Consider the following 22022-nt stretch of genomic DNA (forward strand, 5'->3'; position numbering starts at 1 on the left):
GACGCGGCAAGAATTGCTTATAATTTATCTATGTTAATTATGAATCAATATCTTATTATTGTTTGTATTTTTCGACGCGACAAGAATCACTAACAATTTATCCATAAATATTCATTTTCTTTGTTTACATCAATAGAATATTGTCAAGTTCTTGCATATTTCCAACCTTATATGTTTCATATACATTCTTATCTATTAATATTGTAAAGATAAAAAGTAGAAAAAAAAAAAAAAGTAGTAGTAATAAAAAAGCTGGACAGATAAGTACAAGATAATATAAAATTATTAACAAAATTTACAAAATGAAAATTGGAACGAGACGAGGGATGAGTTGATATTACCACCTAGTATTTGGCTTGAGTTTTGAGGTCCATCCAACTACTTATTTGCTAATTAAATATGTCTCGTGACTTTATTTACTCCATTCATCATGAAAAATAGTCATATTATGATATTATGTTATTTGGGGATGTCCAAAAAAATTACTCTCATTTTTGAAAATGTAAAATTTATCTCTCATACTATATCCATTTTTTCTCTTTATTTTTTTTACTTCACCTACTTATTCTTGTACTCTTTTACTTTATCAATTTTATATTAAAACATATGTCGTCCATGTAGCACCCGCTTCTTTTATTATCTTTTCATATATGTTAACGTCGAACTAGAAATCTATCGTTCTCTTGTTTCGTGAAAATAAATGGAACTCGAGCCTTTGATGAACTTAATAGTGTTAATTGCAAAGTAAAAGTTAAAGAAATAATCAAACGAACTAAACCAACTAATGTACGCTGCGGAATAAAAAGGAATGCTATTCAAGTGTTCCCGAAAGAAAAGGTCCAGCCCAAAAATTTGTTTCTTTGGAAGTTCATGATGGTCTTACAAAAGGATGAGATGGGATATTAATGTTACAATACTCTTGAATGAACCAAAAGCTCAAGGAAATAAAGTCTAGGGTAGCTTGCACTTGGACTTCTTTTCCCGAGCCCACGCCGCACTACCACCGCGCCATATCCGAACGAGCCGTCGAGCCCGGGATAGCATGGCCCACGTCTCAAAGCAGTAGCAAGGCAGCCAAGCCTTTTCTTTCACCTACAAAATAAGTAAAAAAAAAAACAAGTTTAGTGGCTAGGAAACAAAAGAAAATAAAGGGGGTTATTAATTGAAGAAAATAACAACATTTCCTTTAGTTATAGAGGACCAAGGATTTGCCATAGAAGGCAAGTCAGCCCTGCAACAACTATTACACATCAGCCATTTATTTCTCACGAGTACATACTCCATAAACCACCAAAAGAATAGCTAGCAAGGAGCCAAAGAGTCCATATTCAATCTCTGCCAAAATCCCAACAAACCCCAATTTATAACTAGTACTAGTTACTCATAAAGATGCAAGTTTTGCAGCCATGAAGGAGAGACAAGGAGATCACTAAAAGTGATATTTTCTGCAGCATGACAACAAACGATGCAGCAGCCATTTAAGGCTCAAGAGTACACCACAATCTGCCTATAAATCCCCCTCCACACCACACACCAACTCCTTTCACCCACACTTCAAATTTTCAGCAAGATAGAGAGTGAAGAGTGGCACATAGCCGAGAATTTCAACAAAGACAGCCACTCCTTCAACCTTTCCAGAGGTAATACACCTCCACCCCTTTCTCTCCTACAAATCAATTTTCATGTCATCTTATAGAGGCACCACAATTTAAGAACCACAGCCAATATGACACAAGCACACCCCCTGCCCTTGTTAGAACATCATGCTAGCTCAAGAATATAGAACCATGGCTATAGGAATCTCATGACAGTAGTGGCATTCTTAGAGCTTAACACATAATTGGAACAAGAGCACAATAGGCTGCCTTTATGCTAATTTTCAGTAGCAAAACTATAACCTTTTCAAGATCAACACTTTAGCCCCAAAATCGAGCTCATTCCAGTGAGCTAGTTTTATCTCAGAAATCACAAACTCAAATCACAATAATCAAAAGCCACCAACATAACTACTGCCTAAATCTCAACAAAATGCATAGAAATGAAAGGGAGTTGAGAACGTAGCTTAAAGAACGAGGGGATCCCTCGGAGACCACCGTAGACGGCAAAGCCAGGAGGGCAGCCGCGGGGACCCCACGAGCGGCAGGTTACCCGGCTGGACAGCTCCGGCGACGGCTCTAAAGTACCCGGGAGACAGCTTTGACAACCTCACACCTCTAATCCATCACTAAAGCCACAGCCTTTGCAAACCTACATAATAGTTTTGGCAAAACTTGTAAACCTAGACAAAATTTTAAGAAAAATAAAGCAAATGTAAAGGGGAGTCAAAATTCATCCTCTCACCTGTTGATAGCCGGTGGAGCGAGGCGGGGTGGAGGCCGAAGCTGCCGCCGGTGCATGCACACTAGCGGTGGCAGTTCTGTACAGAGGAGAGGCGGCGACCGACGGCGGCATCGATTCCAAATCCTCCAGCAACGACAGAGGCACGAGATCGTCGCCAGTCAATAGATGGCGGCGTTGACGCCGAGATGGCGGCGAGCGGGTGAGGCGGCGATGCCGCCGAGAGAGAAGAGAAAGTTGGAGTAGGGTTTTGAGTTGGTTTGCGAAAATGAGGTTGAGAGAGAGAGGAGGGGAAAGCGGCTGAGTCTCCGGCGACGCATGGGGAGGCGCCGATCGGAGCGGTTGGCGGCGGAAGGTGAGGAGGCGCCGCCGAGCTCTCTCTCTCTGTTTTAGGGTTTCGAATTAGGGATGGGAATGAGGGAGAGCCGATGGTTTTGTGAGATGTTTTGGGCTTCTCCCTTTTATTTTTTGTTTGGGCCTCTCCTTATTCTAGAGTTTGGGCCTCATATTAATTAAAGAGATGGGCCAGTAGAGTATGTATAAATGTCTTGGGCCACTAATTAAATTAAAGTAGGAATTTAATTAAATCATGGGCTTTGCTATACTACGGATTTATTAATTAAGAGTCCGAAAGTTAACTCCACGAAGATAAGTCTAATTTTTCCGAAAATTGGCAAGAGTGCTCAAATGATTAATTTTAAGAAATTACGATACACTAACGAGTATTTTAGACCTCGAGCCAAAATTTTAGTATGTTTAAATAAATGGCATGCGAGGTAGCACCCTCTAGTTAAGTGAACAATTCCTCTAATTTAATTAAATCTACCGATTTAATTAATATTCAAAAATTCTAGGACTCTTCTAGAAAATTTAAAGGAAGAATAAAATGATCATCGCACTTAGGATGCATTCATGTCTAAGCTTAATGGATATTTCAAAAGTCTAATTAAGTATCTTTTATTTCCTAAAGGGACGTCTTCGAACGTCATCTAAGACCAAGTTAAGGAATTTCCGGAAGGAGCTTTAGCCTTTGAGGTGGGCATCCTTTCGAAATGTGATTTTAGTATGAAAATGTGAAATCCTTGTTTAAATATGTTGTCATGCCATGTTTTGTTTTATGATTACCTATCTGCTTGGCTATGCCAATTCATGTTAAATCGAATTCGGGTCCCAGTAGGGCCGCAAACCCTACTCGGACTAGTGTACACATAAGGGGACCGTGAGCTAACAAAAGGGGTTGGCCGGTCCAGTGACCGTCGTGGAATGTGGCCACATTCCCGGTTCACACAATGATCAGATATGGTATATCTATGGTACGTGATTGCGCAATCAAAATTCTTATGAAAGGAAAAGTATTTAGAGACTCGGGCCTTTTAAATAAAAACCCCGTGAATCTCTCAACTGTGGCTTGACAATTAAAATCAAAACTGTTTTTGGCAATGTGCTCACTGAGTATATCAAATACTCAGCCCTGCATGTTTCTTTTTAAATGTGCAGGTTGAACGTGGACGGGCAGGCGATGGTGTTGGGCATGAATCCTCGAATAAGTCAATAGGTAGCCCAGGGTAGTATGTCTCCATACATACTGCCTTGTCTTGGACGTTTCCGCTGTAATAGGATTCTATGTTAGAAGGATTGTGAACCTAGACCGCACTCTGACTTTATGTTGTCCCATTTCACTTTCACCTGTGAGACTTTTGTCCTAGGCTTCTTCTTTTAAATCATGTTTATTTTTTTCATCCCTTGACTCTAAGGTACTATTGAATCACGTTTAGATGCAGTCACTATCATTAGGAAGTTTGTGGTCGTGACAGAGTGGTATCAGAGCGCCGTTCTTTCGCTCTGGACCCAAGAACCTTCCTTCAAGCCTTAGTCTAGAATGATAGCACTAGGCTAGAACATGACTTAAATGGAAAGTTAAAGGACCCAACACCTCGACTCGTCACGTTCAACCGCAGCAATGAGGTAAGAAAGAAGTTCTTACCAGAAAATTTTCCGTTATTTATGAAAGGATTTGATAAAAGGGAAAATGATTTCTTTTAAAGATATTTCAAAAATATTCAAGGATTTCAAGGAAAAGCATGTAAATTTCATTTTTCTACGAACCAAAGAATTTCAAGTTTAAAATGTTAAGCATAAGGACGTCTTACAAATGCTAAAGTATTATTAGTTATGCATGCCTGATTATGTGAAGTATGATGATAGCTCGAGGAAGTTTTTAGAAAGTTACGAAATGACTAATGCATGCAAACCTAGAACGCCTAAGGAGGTACATTAGGCTAGAATATCTATGAACGAATAGTCGTGAATGACGACTCTTACACCGCTTCCAAGAGCGATGAAATCAACGGAAAGATGCAAGATAGGGCGAACCCCTAACTTGTCTTGAAAATAGAACTTTAAATGCGAACTACGGCGTACTGTATTACGACCTTTACGTTTAAAAAGAGGAAGAACGTCCAAAAATTATGAGGGGCCCACGAGTCACTCAAAACGAATGCTAATACGATCTACCCTATCGGAGAAAAACCCTAATAGGTTATCGATACGACGGCTAGTACTATATATATTTCACTATGCATATTACTTCTATACCTTATTCTCTCTTTTCGCGTTTTGAGAGCCCATTCTTTCGTACAGATGGCACGACAGCGCTACACCCATCGTAGGCCGCTCCGAGCTGGCGCGGATTCCGAGGCAGTGGTTCGCTATTTCCGGTCCTACCGCCGCTGCCATGGGGATACGCTGGCGGAATTCGTGGCACACTACGCGAAGTTATGGGAGGAGGCCAACTGTCATGGGGTGAAGCCCTATGAGGGTATCATGAGGCTCGTCGGTCTGTTTCCTGAGGAGTGGCAGAGTTGGATGACGGCCACTGCCGAGTTGTACACGTCGTCCCCGCCTCCCACGTATGAGCCTATTGGGGATATGCCCGGCTTCCTGAGTGCGGTCTCAGCAGGGTGCTTCCACTTCGGTGATGGGCCCCCACCAGAGACGCAGGCGCCCGGAAGCGAGAGATTCCGCAGGTTGCCACTCTTGGCCCTAATGCGGGGTGCAGGCGGAGTATTCGAGGAGGGGCAGTCGTCTCGAGCTCCCGCCCGCGAGAGGGGCCGAGTAGAGGTTACGCCCGACTCGAGTGATAAGACCGGGTCTGTGGGGAGCAGCGCGGCAGATGAGGATGACGACGAGAACTCGGAGGAAGAGGGCGTAGACGACGATGAGGTCAGTGAAGAGGACTCGGATGAGGAGCCCGAGGAAGTTTTGGAGTGGGGCGAGATGCAGGAGGATGGTTCCGCTGAGGAGGAGCCACAGATTGGCGGCCTCGCTGATTTGGAGTTGGAGTTCATTCCCCCACCACCAGCCGGACCACCACCAGAGATACCTTCACCCCCGGTGGAGCCCCACCCGGAGACACTACGGTTGTCCCAGCAACCGATAGATTTGACCTCTTTCAGCGAGCTGTATCATCGCATTTGGCGTATGCGCAGAGAGTTGGCCGCCGGGACCGATATTCCCTTTGCACCAGTGGCAGCCCCGGGGCCATCAGAGCCGGTGGCAGTGCCGGAGCACCCCGAGGAGCCGGTGCCTCCGATCGAGACGTCCCATCAGGGGACTAGTCATGGCGACCCGATGTGGATCAGCAGCGACTCTGAGCAGGACTGATTGAGCAGGCCTCAGGCGTGTTTATCGTAGTAGTTTAGCATCATGTTTTCTCTTTCCATGTATCGAACCTTTTAGGAGCTTTCTTATTTTCCTTATTGCCCTCACATGTATCAGATTTTAAGTCCTCGCTAGAGGCAATTTTTCCCTTAACTTATGACATGTGATGTTTCTTGGCTATGTTATTCGATTTTTTGATTTTACTCCTTATGTTCAAAAGAATGGTGCATTTAATGAACCTAATGCTTGCGATCATGACATTCGACGAGTATAAATCCATGTTAACCTTGTTATCCTTAGAACAGAATGCCACCAAGGAGACGTGCCGGACGGCCAAGAAGGAATGGCGAGGTGCCACAAAATGTACCACGAGGAAATGGAGCGGGAAGAGGGATGACCCCACCACCTCCTCCGCCGCCTCCACCTCCACAGGAGCGGCGAGTAGAGGAACTTTTTCTGAGACAAAACCCTCCGATTTTCAATGGTTTAGGGGACCCAGTTGTGGCTGAAAACTGGATACGCGCCATGGAACGTATCTTCAACTTCCTGCACTGCAATGATCAGGAACGCTTGACTTGTGTGACCTTCCAACTGACAGGATCAGCTGATTTCTGGTGGGAGGCACGAAAGAAAATTTTAACACCGGAACAACTGGCTCAAATGACTTGGGATGAGTTCAAAACTGGAATGTATGACAAGTACATCCCGAAGAGTTACCGTAAGGCTAAGGAAGTGGAATTCTATAATCTGAAACAAGGACGGATGTCCGTTACTGAGTATGATAGAATGTTCTGCGACATGTCTCGCTATGCGCCTGACCAAGTCGATACTGATGAGAAGATGGCTGAGAAGTTTTGTGCCGGTCTGAGGTACGAAATAAAGATGGCCTTGGCAAGCCTTGGAGGGTTGTCGTACCCTGAATCATTGAGTCGAGCCTTGGACATTGAGGCAGCCATGCCCAAAGAGAAGTCAACTGTACTTGTTGCCGCAGCACCACCCCAACAACAGCAAAACTTCCGAGAGAAAAGGAGGTGGGATGGAGATCGTGCTCCAAATGAAATTAAGAGACCACAACTTGCTCTGAAGCCACCGCAGAATAGTGGAAGGCAAACTGCTCCAAATCAGATGATGGAGTACCGACCTAGAGCCCCTGCCTGTGCCAAGTGCTCGAAGAATCATCATGGGGAGTGCAAGGCTGGGACTGATAGGTGCTTCTACTGTGGCAAGGGTGGACATTTCTCCAGAGAATGTCCGGATAGGAACGCTGGAGTCAGAGGGAGGCAGAACTATCAAGGGCAGCGTCCACAACTGCGGGAACTTCAAGCTGAGCCGAAAGGAAAAGCGGTCCTACCCCAAGCTCCGCAACACCAGCGGCAGTTACGGCAGAGGCTTCCCACTCAGGCCAGAGCTTTTGCACTGAGACAGAGGCAGCCTAAGACGGAGCCAGGGAACCAAGAGCAGGGCAATCTGGCAGGTATGGGAACTCTCCTCAACATACCTATTACCATTTTGTTTGATACTGGTGCATCACACTCGTTCATATCAGCACCTTGTGTGGATACCTTAGAACTGCCTACTGGCGAAGTAAAACATAAGATGAGGGTGTCCTCACCCGTAGGAGGCCTTATAGACATCACACGAACTTGCTCAAACGTAGAATTCACTATGGGAAACCTTAAGTTAGTGGCTCACAATTTGCATGTGATGTTGATGTGGAGCGTCGACATCATATTGGGAATGGATTGGCTAGCTGCAAACTACGCTACCATTCTTTGTAAGGAAAGGCAGATCTCGCTGCAAAACCCAGGAAAGGAACCCGCAATCTTCCACGGAATCTCCATGAGGCGACGGAAGTCCATAATTTCTGCACTACAAGCAACCACTATGATAAGGAAAGGATACCCTGCATACCTCGTTTATCTGAATGGAGAAGTGAAAGAGGACCGTAAGATTGAGGATGTAGCAGTGGTACGAGAATTTCCAGATGTCTTCCCAGACGCACTACTGGATTGCCGCCAGACAGGCAGTTAGAATTCACAATAGATCTCGAACCAGGATCGGCCCCAGTATCAAAGGCACCATACAGAATGGCGCCTAAAGAGTTAGAAGAACTCAAAATACAACTACAGGAATTATTAGATCTTGGTTTCATCCGACCTAGTGTGTCACCATGGGGCGCACCAGTGCTCTTCGTGAAGAAGAAGGACGGAACGTTGAGAATGTGTATCGACTACCGAGAGTTGAATAAACTGACGCTCAAAAACAAGTACCCTCTACCAAGGATTGACGACCTGTTTGACCAACTTCGAGGGGCTGGTGTATTCTCAAAAATGGACTTGAGATCAGGTTATCACCAACTGAAAGTCCGACATGACGATGTACCCAAGACAGCATTCCGCACCAGATACGGCCATTACGAATTCACTGTAATGCCATTCGGACTCACAAATGCCCCGGCAGTGTTCATGGACTTAATGAACCGCGTGTTCCACCCGTACTTGGACAAGTTCATCCTAGTCTTTATAGACGATGTACTCATCTACTCGAAGAACGAGAAGGAACACGAGGAACATCTGAGAACCACCTTAGAGACGTTGAGAGCCGAGAAGCTCTATGCTAAGTTTAGCAAGTGTGAGTTCTGGCTCAACGAGGTGAATTTCCTCGGACACATAGTAACGGCAGATGGGATCCGAGTGGACCCTGCCAAGGTGGAGGCAGTGCAACGCTGGCAGTCACCGACAACACCGAGTGAAATTCGAAGTTTCTTAGGTTTGGCTGGATATTATCGGAGGTTCATTGAAGGATTTTCTAAAATAGCCAGACCAATGACTCAACAGCTCAAGAAAGGAGCTAAGGTCAATTGGACGCCGGAGTGTGAAGCAAGTTTCCAATTATTAAAAGAAAAATTGACCACCGCACCAATCCTAGCCGTGCCAGCACCAGAAGCAGGCTATGTAGTGTACACCGATGCTTCAAAAGTCGGACTTGGATGCGTATTGATGCAGAATGGCAAGGTGATCGCATACGCGTCACGCCAACTCAGGCCACACGAGTTAAACTACCCCACTCATGATTTGGAACTAGCGGCAGTGGTACATGCCTTGAAGATTTGGAGACATCATCTCTACGGAGTTCGATGTGAGATCTTCACGGACCACAAGAGCCTTAAGTACTTTTTCGAGCAGAAGGATTTAAATATGCGACAACGTAGATGGCTCGAATTAGTCAAGGATTATGACTGTGGCATAAATTACCACCCAGGCAAGGCTAATGTAGTGGCAGATGCCTTGAGCAGGAAGACCATTCCCCAAGTGGCCACTTTCCTCACACAGAATGAGGAGCTCATACGAGAATTTTCCAAGATGCGGCTAGAAATAGTGGGAGCACCAGAGACGGTGGAAAGTAGGATCGCCACTCTAGTGATTGAACCAGACTTAAGGGCCAGAATTGTTGAAGCTCAAAGGAGTGATGAAGCATTAGAGAAAATTCGACTTAAGGTGAGGACAGGAAAAGAGGTGAGTTACCGCGAAGAAGCGGATAACGCCCTCACTTTTGAAGGGAGATTATGCGTGCCCAATGACGAGGCTCTTAGAAAAGAGATCATGAGCGAAGCGCATGAGACACCCTATACCGCCCACCCAGGAGGTACAAAAATGTATCAAGATATGAAGAAGCATTTTTGGTGGGATGGCATGAAGAGGAGCATAGCGTCGTTTGTAGAAAGGTGCCTAGCATGTCAACAAGTGAAGGCTCTACATCAACGACCCTATGGGAAATTGCAACCCCTGGAAATTCCCGAGTGGAAATGGAACAACATTGCAATGGATTTCGTGACAGGATTGCCAAAGTCACAACGAGGGAATACTGCTATTTGGGTGATTATAGATCGCCTCACCAAGAGCGCCCACTTTGTACCAGTTCGTATCACTTACGGATCAGACAAGTTAGCTCAGATCTATGTGCAAGAGATCATACGGTTACATGGAATACCGGTGACGATCACATCAGACAGGGATCCAAAATTTACTTCTAGATTTTGGATAAGCCTACAGCAAGAACTAGGCACCAGGTTGAATTTCAGTACAGCATTCATCCGCAGACTGATGGGCAGTCCGAGAGAACAATCCAGACCTTGGAAGACATGTTAAGAGCCGTAGTGCTCGACCGCGGAGGAAAATGGGAGCCAGTATTGCCACTTATAGAGTTTGCTTACAACAACAGTTATCAGGCAACCATAAACATGGCCCCATATGAAGCACTGTATGGGAAGAAGTGTAGATCACCGCTTTATTGGGATGAGGTCGGTGAGAGAAAGACGCTGGGACCGGATTCAGTAGAGGAGATGATAGAGATCGTCCGCCAGATCCGTGAGAGAATCAAGGAAGCTCAAGACAGGCAGAAGTCTTACGCGGATGCCCGCCGAACCGACCTGCAGTTCAAGACGGGAGACAAAGTTTTTCTAAAGGTATCTCTGTCTAAAGGAATTACAAGATTCGGCGTCAAGGGCAAGCTAAGACCACGTTTCATCGGACCCTACGAAATTTTAGAAGAAGTGGGTCCTGTGGCGTACAGATTGGCACTCCCACCGAGTTTCGGGAACGTGCACAATGTTTTTCACGTGTCTCAATTGAGGAAATATGTGTTCGACCCAAAACATATAATCCACCAAGAGGAGATGGTGTTGGAACCAGACTTAAGCTATGAAGAGAAGCCAGAGGCAATCTTGGATAGGAAGGTCAAGGAATTGAGGAATAAATCTATTGTAACGGTGAAAGTTCTATGGAAACATCATAGTCACGAGGAAGCTACGTGGGAATTGGAAGACAAGATGAAAGAAAAGTACCCAGAACTGTTTGAGTAACATAAGCAAAATTTCGGGACGAAATTTTCTTTAAGGAGGGTAGAATGTAGCACCCGCTTCTTTTATTATCTTTTCATATATGTTAACGTCGAACTAGAAATCTATCGTTCTCTTGTTTCGTGAAAATAAATGGAACTCGAGCCTTTGATGAACTTAATAGTGTTAATTGCAAAGTAAAAGTTAAAGAAATAATCAAACGAACTAAACCAACTAATGTACGCTGCGGAATAAAAAGGAATGCTATTCAAGTGTTCCCGAAAGAAAAGGTCCACATAATGCCCAAAAATTTGTTTCTTTGGAAGTTCATGATGGTCTTACAAAAGGATGAGATGGGATATTAATGTTACAATACTCTTGAATGAACCAAAAGCTCAAGGAAATAAAGTCTAGGGTAGCTTGCACTTGGACTTCTTTTCCCGAGCCCACGCCGCACTACCACCGCGCCATATCCGAACGAGCCGTCGAGCCCGGGATAGCATGGCCCACGTCTCAAAGCAGCAGCAAGGCAGCCAAGCCTTTTCTTTCACCTACAAAATAAGTAAAAAAAAAACAAGTTTAGTGGCTAGGAAACAAAAGAAAATAAAGGGGGCTATTAATTGAAGAAAAGAACAACATTTCCTTTAGTTATAGAGGACCAAGGATTTGCCATAGAAGGCAAGTCAGCCCTGCAACAACTATTACACATCAGCCATTTATTTCTCACGAGTACATACTCCATAAACCACCAAAAGAATAGCTAGCAAGGAGCCAAAGAGTCCAGATTCAATCTCTGCCAAAATCCCAACAAACCCCAATTTATAACTAGTACTAGTTACTCATAAAGATGCAAGTTTTGCAGCCATGAAGGAGAGACAAGGAGATCACTAAAAGTGATATTTTCTGCAGCATGACAACAAACGATGCAGCAGCCATTTAAGGCTCAAGAGTACACAATCTGCCTATAAATCCCCCTCCACACCACACACCAACTCCTTTCACCCACACTTCAAATTTTCAGCAAGATAGAGAGTGAAGAGTGGCACATAGCCGAGAATTTCAACAAAGACAGCCACTCCTTCAACCTTTCCAGAGGTAATACACCTCCACCCCTTTCTCTCCTACAAATCAATTTTCATGTCATCTTATAGAGGCACCACAATTTAAGAACCACAGCCAATATGACACAAGCACACCCCCTGCCCTTGTTAGAACATCATGCTAGCTCAAGAATATAGAACCATGGCTATAGGAATCTCATGACAGTAGTAGCATTCTTAGAGCTTAACACATAATTGGAACAAGAGCACAATAGGCTGCCTTTATGCTAATTTTCAGTAGCAAAACTATAACCTTTTCAAGATCAACACTTTAGCCCCAAAATCGAGCTCATTCCAGTGAGCTAGTTTTATCTCAGAAATCACAAACTCAAATCACAATAATCAAAAGCCACCAACATAACTACTGCCTAAATCTCAACAAAATGCATAGAAATGAAAGGGGGTTGAGAACGTAGCTTAAAGAACGAGGGGATCCCTCGGAGACCACCGTAGACGGCAAAGCCAGGAGGGCAGCCGCGGGGACCCCACGAGCGGCAGGTTACCCGGCTGGACAGCTCCGGCGACGGCTCTAAAGTACCCGGGAGACAGCTTTGACAACCTCACACCTCTAATCCATCACTAAAGCCACGGCCTTTGCAAACCTACATAATAGTTTTTGCAAAACTTGTAAACCTAGACAAAATTTTAAGAAAAATAAAGCAAATGTAAAGGGGAGTCAAAATTCATCCTCTCACCTGTTGATAGCCGGTGGAGCGAGGCGGGGTGGAGGCCGAAGCTGCCGCCGGTGCATGCACACTAGCGGTGGCAGTTCTGTACAGAGGAGAGGCGGCGACCGACGGCGGCATCGATTCCAAATCCTCCAGCAACGACAGAGGCACGAGATCGTCGCCAGTCAATAGATGGCGGCGTTGACGCCGAGATGGCGGCGAGCGGGTGAGGCGGCGATGCCGCCGAGAGAGAAGAGAAATTTGGAGTAGGGTTTTGAGTTGGTTTGCGAAAATGAGGTTGAGAGAGAGAGGAGGGGAAAGCGGCTGAGTCTCCGGCGACGCACGGGGAGGCGCCGATCGGAGCGGTTGGCGGCGGAAGGTGAGGAGGCGCCGCCGAGCTCTCTCTCTCTGTTTTAGGGTTTCGAATTAGGGATGGGAATGAGGGAGAGCCGATGGTTTTGTGAGATGTTTTGGGCTTCTCCCTTTTATTTTTTGTTTGGGCCTCTCCTTATTCTAGAGTTTGGGCCTCATATTAATTAAAGAGATGGGCCAGTAGAGTATGTATAAATGTCTTGGGCCACTAATTAAATTAAAGTAGGAATTTAATTAAATCATGGGCTTTGCTATACTACGGATTTATTAATTAAGAGTCCGAAAGTTAACTCCACGAAGATAAGTCTAATTTTTCCGAAAATTGGCAAGAGTGCTCAAATGATTAATTTTAAGAAATTACGATACACTAACGAGTATTTTATACCTCGAGCCAAAATTTTAGTATGTTTAAATAAATGGCATGTGAGGTAGCACCCTCTAGTTAAGTGAACAATTCCTCTAATTTAATTAAATCTACCGATTTAATTAATATTCAAAAATTCTAGGACTCTTCTAGAAAATTTAAAGGAAGAATAAAATGATCATCGCACTTAGGATGCATTCATGTCTAAGCTTAATGGATATTTCAAAAGTCTAATTAAGTATCTTTTATTTCCTAAAGGGACGTCTTCGAACGTCATCTAAGACCAAGTTAAGGAATTTCCGGAAGGAGCTTTAGCTTTTGAGGTGGGCATCCTTTCGAAATGTGATTTTAGTATGAAAATGTGAAATCCTTGTTTAAATATGTTGTCATGCCATGTTTTGTTTTATGATTACCTATCTGCTTGGCTATGCCAATTCATGTTAAATCGAATTCGGGTCCCAGTAGGGCCGCAAAACCTACTCGGACTAGTGTACACATAAGGGGACCGTGAGCTAACAAAAGGGGTTGGCCGGTCCAGTGACCGTCGTGGAATGTGGCCACATTCCCGGTTCACACAATGATCAGATATGGTATATCTATGATACGTGATTGCGCAATCAAAATTCTTATGAAAGGAAAAGTATTTAGAGACTCGGGCCTTTTAAATAAAAACCCCGTGAATCTCTCAACTGTGGCTTGACAATTAAAATCAAAACTGTTTTTGGCAATGTGCTCACTGAGTATATCAAATACTCAGCCCTGCATGTTTCTTTTTAAATGTGCAGGTTGAACGTGGACGGGCAGGCGATGGTGTTGGGCATGAATCCTCGAATAAGTCAATAGGTAGCCCAGGGTAGTATGTCTCCATACATACTGCCTTGTCTTGGACGTTTCCGCTGTAATAGGATTCTATGTTAGAAGGATTGTGAACCTAGACCGCACTCTGACTTTATGTTGTCCCATTTCACTTTCACCTGTGAGACTTTTGTCCTAGGCTTCTTCTTTTAAATCATGTTTATTTTTTTCATCCCTTGACTCTAAGGTGCTATTGAATCACGTTTAGATGCAGTCACTATCATTAGGAAGTTTGTGGTCGTGACAGTCCACAAATGAGACTATTTTTTGTGAGTGGATGGAGTATTACTTATACAATATCCTATTTTTTGTATTTTTTATTTTTTACTTTTTTATCTTTACAATATTAATTGATAAGAATATTTATGAAGCATAAAGTTGGAAATATAAAAGAAATGGCCAATATTCATTAATGTAAAAAAAGAAAATGGATATTTATGGCTAAATTGTTAGTAGTTCTTGTCGCGTTGAAAAAAGGATATATATTGCTAAATTATACTAAGTAATTTTTGTCGCGTTGAATAATACAAACAATAATAAGATCTCGATTCATAAGTAATACGGATAAATTGTTAGTAATTCTTGTCGCATTGAAAAATACAAACAATAATTACATCTCCATCCATAATTAAGATTGTGGGTTGAATCGTTAAAGCACAACGGACAAAATGTTTCATTGTTAAGTGTTGTTGTTTGTATGCAACGTTCGATCGAATCCCGCATATGAATGTCCGATAGTAAGAACAATATATTCTCGATACATACCTATATAGTCCAACAGTAAAACTGAAAAAATCCTCAACATGGTCGAAACCACTAATAACACATAGAAACTAAAAAGCACTTTGAATCAAATATTTAATAAACAAAAAGAATAGAAAAACAAAATGTAGGGATTAAGAGATTTGAACAAAGGAAATACAAAAGATTAAATAATGGAAAAAGTTAACACATAAAGACAGACCTACCAACTCAAAAAATAAAAGCATAACTGAAACACATTCCCAACCACTCAAGTAGTATTAGACTCACACACACCAACTAAGTCAAACAGCACTATCTCTTCTCATCCCACACTCCCTTTTTCTTCATTTATAATCCCCCCCTCCCCTCTTCACCCTCCTCACACACTCACTCACTCTGTTTACACACACATAAACACAGTAACACACAAAAAATAGATATAGAATTAGAGATGGAGCATCTTAACAAAGGGGCATGGACGAAAGAAGAAGACGAGATTCTCATCAAGCATATCACTGAGCATGGTGTAAGCAACTGGCAACATATTCCTAGAGCTGCAGGTATATATATCTCTTTCATCTCATCTCATTATAATCTTGGTGTGTATGTATTTATTTTGATTTCTGCGGCAGGTCTGTTGAGATGCGGCAAAAGCTGTCGGCTTCGATGGAACAACTACCTCAGGCCTGATCTCAAGAGAGGAAATTTCAGCAGGGAAGAAACTGCAGCCATCATCGACCTCCATCGTTTGCTCGGAAACAAGTATATATGTTCTTCTCTCTATCTCTATCTCTCTCTCGCGCGCGCACACAATTAATTAGTACATGATGCAGTTTCAACGAACAATGCAGAAAACACCAATTCTGTCAAAATTATTTGAAATTTGCACCGGGCTTGCACAACGAGCTGATGAATCATTTAAATGGAAAAATAGTCTTTTTATTGTTTTTAAGTTTTATTTTTTAAAGTTCTTAGGGTTTCTAAACCATTCATAATTAGTGAATTTCATTGGAGTAGTAAGTTTTGGTTATTATAATGTATTACAAATTCAAAAAATTAAGTCATTCTTATGGTGAGTTAGCATCGATATATATATATACCTTTTGTTTGTCATGGAATTAATATGAACTTTAATAGAGCTAATCATTACTAAGCAATTCATTAACTATCTTAATTAATTATGCAGATGGGCTCTTATAGCTTCCCAATTGCCCGGGAGAACGGACAACGACATCAAGAACTTCTGGAACACTCATATCAAACGGATGCTCATCGGCCGTGGCATCGACCCTCAAACCCACATAAACCTCAATCCATCACTATCGATAAACCAAAACCCTAGAATTTTCTCTACACATAGGGACGCGCCCTTGATGGTCAGAAACGACGCCGGTTTTAATGCTTTTACGGCTGTGAATCGTCGTCCTAATATCAATTTGGATATTTCCACCAGACCTCGTCCGCAAATCAATTCAGATCTTCCCATCAGACCTCTTCCACAAATCAATTTGGATGTATCCATCAAACCACGTCCCCAAATCAATTTGGATCTATCTATCAGACCTAGTTCCCAAATTAATTTGGATCTTTCCATCAGACCTCCTAATCCCTACTGATCTTCGAGTGAAGCTGCAAAACTAACACATTTTTTTGGAAATGGCTCTCAACAATTATTATTAACTAATTGTCATTGTGTCTGAGCTTGTACCCTTTGATTAAATGTGGAAGGTTTTGGCCTTTTTGATATAAAAATATGAATGCAGTTTAATTTTCTCTTTGTTATTGATTATTAGTTCATAGTTAACCTTGCGATTTAGTCAAGTTTTTGGAGTTGAATTAAAACTTGCGTCGTATCTGAACGGAAGTAAGGCTCTATTTCGTATCATGAAATTGAGCAAGCGGAATCGGAATCGGTGTCATGAATTCCAAATCCAATGTTTGGTACCACGAAGTATTTGGATTTGGAATTGAATTACAATTCCAATTCCACAATTTGAATTTCATATCAAAAGTAGATGATAAAAGTTTCTAATAATTAAAAAATTAATATAATTAGGCACTTTCATACACTATACGCACACTGCACAAACAATGCACACACAAAGTCCATTAATAGGAGTCTCGTTAAATGGTGAAATAGTCTTTTTATTGTTTTTAAGTTTATTTGTTAATTTTGATTGTAGTCACGTATATAAATATCTGATAGCAAGAACAATTCTCGATAAAGATATAGTCCAATAGTAAAAATATCCCATTGAATGTACATAATCTTCCATCCAATGCAAAACTGCCAACAAAATACTGAAAGATTCATCAACATGAGTAAAAACCCAACGTAGAAAACTGAAGAGCACATTAATTGTAATGAATTTAAATAGCTAATAAACAAAAAGAATAGCTCCTCATACGAGCCTAAAATTAGTAATCCCTCCGTCCCAGAAAATTTGCCACATTTTTCCATTTTCGTCGGTCCCAAAATATTTATCGCATTTCACTTGAAAATATTTATAGGAAAATAATAGAAACTTGAAAATTTTGTCATGGAAAAACATATTTGAAAAGGAGTTTAAATTTTACAATGCATTGAATGTCACATCGCATGATATGTGATTTGGATAAACAAAGTTTTCCAAGTCAATCTGTTTTATTATATTAGAAATTTAGAAAGATAGTACTAACATATAAGTGAGATACTACTTTGTGCATTATTTTTTTAGGTAGTTATGTCTTTTTGTGTTAAGAATCATTTATTTTTCAGTTATTAATCTCTTCTTTTTTTTCGTTCAAATCTCTTCATCCCAACCATTTGTTTTTTTCATTAATTAATCTATTCTTTTTCGTTAGTTCAAATCTCTTCATCCCAACCATTTTTTTTTTTACTTTATACATGTGGTGTAAATTGGCAATTTTTGTTTTTAGGCTCATATAAAGAGCCATTCTTTTTATTTATTAAAACTTCAGACTGATTTCAATGTGCTCTTTAGTTTTCTTTGTGCGGTTCAGGAATTTTTCAACTTTTTTAGGCTTGAGAATTGTTCTTACTATGAGATATTTATATACGTAAATACCACCAATATGGTATATTTATCGACGCGGCAAGAATTGCTTATAATTTATCTATGTTAATTATGAATCAATATCTTATTATTGTTTGTATTTTTCGACGCGACAAGAATCACTAACAATTTATCCATAAATATTCATTTTCTTTGTTTACATCAATAGAATATTGTCAAGTTCTTGCATATTTACAACCTTATATGTTTCATATACATTCTTATCTATTAATATTGTAAAGATAAAAAGTAGAAAAAAAAAAAAAAAAAGTAGTAGTAATAAAAAAGCTGGACAGATAAGTACAAGACAATATAAAATTATTAACAAAATTTACAAAATGAAAATTGGAACGAGACGAGGGATGAGTTGATATTACCACCTAGTATTTGGCTTGAGTTTTGAGGTCCATCCAACTACTTATTTGCTAATTAAATATGTCTCGTGACTTTATTTACTCCATTCATCATGAAAAATAGTCATATTATGATATTATGTTATTTGGGGATGTCCAAAAAAATTACTCTCATTTTTGAAAATGTAAAATTTATCTCTCATACTATATCCATTTTTTCTCTTTATTTTTTTTTACTTCACCTACTTATTCTTGTACTCTTTTACTTTACCAATTTTATATTAAAACATATGTCGTCCACAAATGAGACTATTTTTTGTGAGTGGATGGAGTATTACTTATACAATATCCTATTTTTTGTATTTTTTATTTTTTACTTTTTTATCTTTACAATATTAATTGATAAGAATATTTATGAAGCATAAAGTTGGAAATATAAAAGAAATGGCCAATATTCATTAATGTAAAAAAAGAAAATGGATATTTATGGCTAAATTGTTAGTAGTTCTTGTCGCGTTGAAAAAAGGATATATATTGCTAAATTATACTAAGTAATTTTTGTCGCGTTGAATAATACAAACAATAATAAGATCTCGATTCATAAGTAATACGGATAAATTGTTAGTAATTCTTGTCGCATTGAAAAATACAAACAATAATTACATCTCCATCCATAATTAAGATTGTGGGTCGCATCGTTAAAGCACAACGGACAAAATGTTTCATTGTTAAGTGTTGTTGTTTGTATGCAACGTTCGATCGAATCCCGCATATGAATGTCCGATAGTAAGAACAATATATTCTCGATACATACCTATATAGTCCAACAGTAAAACTGAAAAAATCCTCAACATGGTCGAAACCACTAATAACACATAGAAACTAAAAAGCACTTTGAATCAAATATTTAATAAACAAAAAGAATAGAAAAACAAAATGTAGGGATTAAGAGATTTGAACAAAGGAAATACAAAAGATTAAATAATGGAAAAAGTTAACACATAAAGAAAGACCTACCAACTCAAAAAATAAAAGCATAACTGAAACACATTCCCAACCACTCAAGTAGTATTTGACTCACACACACCAACTAAGTCAAACAGCACTATCTCTTCTCATCCCACACTCCCTTTTTCTTCATATATATACCCCCCCTCCCCTCTTCACCCTCCTCACACACTCACTCACTCTGTTTACACACACATAAACACAGTAACACACAAAAAATAGATATAGAATTAGAGATGGAGCATCTTAACAAAGGGGCATGGACGAAAGAAGAAGACGAGATTCTCATAAGCATATCACTGAGCATGGTGTAAGCAACTGGCAACATATTCCTAGAGCTGCAGGTATATATATCTCTTTCATCTCATCTCATTATAATCTTGGTGTGTATGTATTTATTTTGATTTCTGCGGCAGGTCTGTTGAGATGCGGCAAAAGCTGTCGGCTTCGATGGAACAACTACCTCAGGCCTGATCTCAAGAGAGGAAATTTCAGCAGGGAAGAAACTGCAGCCATCATCGACCTCCATCGTTTGCTCGGAAACAAGTATATATGTTCTTCTCTCTATCTCTATCTCTCTCGCGCACGCGCACACAATTAATTAGTACATGATGCAGTTTCAACGAACAATGCAGAAAACACCAATTATGTCAAAATTATTTGAAATTTGCACCGGGCTTGCACAACGAGCTGATGAATCATTTAAATGGAAAAATAGTCTTTTTATTGTTTTTAAGTTTTATTTTTTAAAGTTCTTAGGGTTTCTAAACCATTTATAATTAGTGAAATTCATTGGAGTAGTAAGTTTTGGTTATTATAATGTATTAGAAATTCAAAAAATTAAGTCATTCTTATGGTGAGTTAGCATCGATATATATATATACCTTTTGTTTGTCATGGAATTAATATGAACTTTAATAGAGCTAATCATTACTAAGCAATTCATTAACTATCTTAATTAATTATGCAGATAGGCTCTTATAGCTTCCCAATTGCCCGGGAGAACGGACAACGACATCAAGAACTTCTGGAACACTCATATCAAACGGATGCTCATCGGCCGTGGCATCGACCCTCAAACCCACATAAACCTCAATCCATCACTATCGATAAACCAAAACCCTAGAATTTTCTCTACACATAGGGACGCGCCCTTGATGGTCAGAAACGACGCCGGTTTTAATGCTTTTACGGCTGTGAATCGTCGTCCTAATATCAATGTGGATATTTCCACCAGACCTCGTCCGCAAATCAATTCAGATCTTCCCATCAGACCTCTTCCACAAATCAATTTGGATGTATCCATCAAACCACGTCCCCAAATCAATTTGGATCTATCTATCAGACCTAGTTCCCAAATTAATTTGGATCTTTCCATCAGACCTCCTAATCCCTACTGATCTTCGAGTGAAGCTGCAAAACTAACACATTTTTTTGGAAATGGCTCTCAACAATTATTATTAACTAATTGTCATTGTGTCTGAGCTTGTACCCTTTGATTAAATGTGGAAGGTTTTGGCCTTTTTGATATAAAAATATGAATGCAGTTTAATTTTCTCTTTGTTATTGATTATTAGTTCATAGTTAACCTTGCGATTTAGTCAAGTTTTTGGAGTTGAATTAAAACTTGCGTCGTATCTGAACGGAAGTAAGGCTCTATTTCGTATCATGAAATTGAGCAAGCGGAATCGGAATCGGTGTCATGAATTCCAAATCCAATGTTTGGTACCACGAAGTATTTGGATTTGGAATTGAATTACAATTCCAATTCCACAATTTGAATTTCATATCAAAAGTAGATGATAAAAGTTTCTAATAATTAAAAAATTAATATAATTAGGCACTTTCATACACTATACGCACACTGCACAAACAATGCACACACAAAGTCCATTAATAGGAGTCTCGTTAAATGGTGAAATAGTCTTTTTATTGTTTTTAAGTTTATTTGTTAATTTTGATTGTAGTCACGTATATAAATATCTGATAGCAAGAACAATTCTCGATAAAGATATAGTCCAATAGTAAAAATATCTCATTGAATGTACATAATCTTCCATCCAATGCAAAACTGCCAACAAAATACTGAAAGATTCATCAACATGAGTAAAAACCCAACGTAGAAAACTGAAGAGCACATTAATTGTAATGAATTTAAATAGCTAATAAACAAAAAGAATAGCTCCTCATACGAGCCTAAAATTAGTAATCCCTCCGTCCCAGAAAATTTGCCACATTTTTCCATTTTCGTCGGTCCCAAAATATTTATCGCATTTCACTTGAAAATATTTATAGGAAAATAATAGAAACTTGAAAATTTTGTCATGGAAAAACATATTTGAAAAGGAGTTTAAATTTTACAATGCATTGAATGTCACATCGCATGATATGTGATTTGGATAAACAAAGTTTTCCAAGTCAATCTGTTTTATTATATTAGAAATTTAGAAAGATAGTACTAACATATAAGTGAGATACTACTTTGTGCATTATTTTTTTAGGTAGTTATGTCTTTTTGTGTTAAGAATCATTTATTTTTCAGTTATTAATCTCTTCTTTTTTTTCGTTCAAATCTCTTCATCCCAACCATTTGTTTTTTTCATTAATTAATCTATTCTTTTTCGTTAGTTCAAATCTCTTCATCCCAACCATTTTTTTTTTTACTTTA

General features: G+C 40.1%; 1 protein-coding gene, 3 long non-coding RNA genes and 1 pseudogene across 4 annotated transcripts; 3 read left to right on the forward strand and 2 right to left on the reverse strand.

Moving 5' to 3' along the window:
* Positions 1-796: 796 nt before the first annotated feature.
* LOC148932224 (uncharacterized) lies at positions 797-2728 on the reverse strand. Its single transcript, XR_016135290.1, has 3 exons — positions 2341-2728; positions 1180-2247; positions 797-1092 (listed from the first exon to the last, which is right to left on the reverse strand). It is a non-coding gene; the product is annotated as an uncharacterized LOC148932224 (long non-coding RNA).
* Positions 2729-6390: 3662 nt separating this feature from the next.
* Positions 6391-7840, forward strand: LOC148932225 (uncharacterized). Its single transcript, XM_089065037.1, has 2 exons — positions 6391-7471; positions 7782-7840. Exons 1-2 carry the CDS (start codon positions 6391-6393, stop codon positions 7838-7840), a joined length of 1140 nt encoding a protein of 379 aa, XP_088921163.1.
* Positions 7841-11107: 3267 nt separating this feature from the next.
* On the reverse strand, positions 11108-13039 carry LOC125197934 (uncharacterized). The gene is made up of 2 exons (XR_016135294.1): positions 12630-13039; positions 11108-12536 (listed from the first exon to the last, which is right to left on the reverse strand). It is a non-coding gene; the product is annotated as an uncharacterized LOC125197934 (long non-coding RNA).
* A 548-nt stretch (positions 13040-13587) lies between these two features.
* On the forward strand, positions 13588-14272 carry LOC148932226 (uncharacterized). Its single transcript, XR_016135046.1, has 2 exons — positions 13588-13661; positions 14124-14272. It is a non-coding gene; the product is annotated as an uncharacterized LOC148932226 (long non-coding RNA).
* A 1116-nt stretch (positions 14273-15388) lies between these two features.
* On the forward strand, positions 15389-16592 carry LOC125193201 (transcription factor MYB7 pseudogene; annotated as a pseudogene).
* The last annotated feature ends 5430 nt before the right edge of the window (positions 16593-22022 follow it).

Source organism: Salvia hispanica, chromosome 2 (genome assembly GCF_029641045.1).
Source record: "Salvia hispanica isolate PSC_SH4W2 chromosome 2, Shi_PSC_v1, whole genome shotgun sequence".
NCBI lineage: Eukaryota > Viridiplantae > Streptophyta > Magnoliopsida > Lamiales > Lamiaceae > Salvia > Salvia hispanica.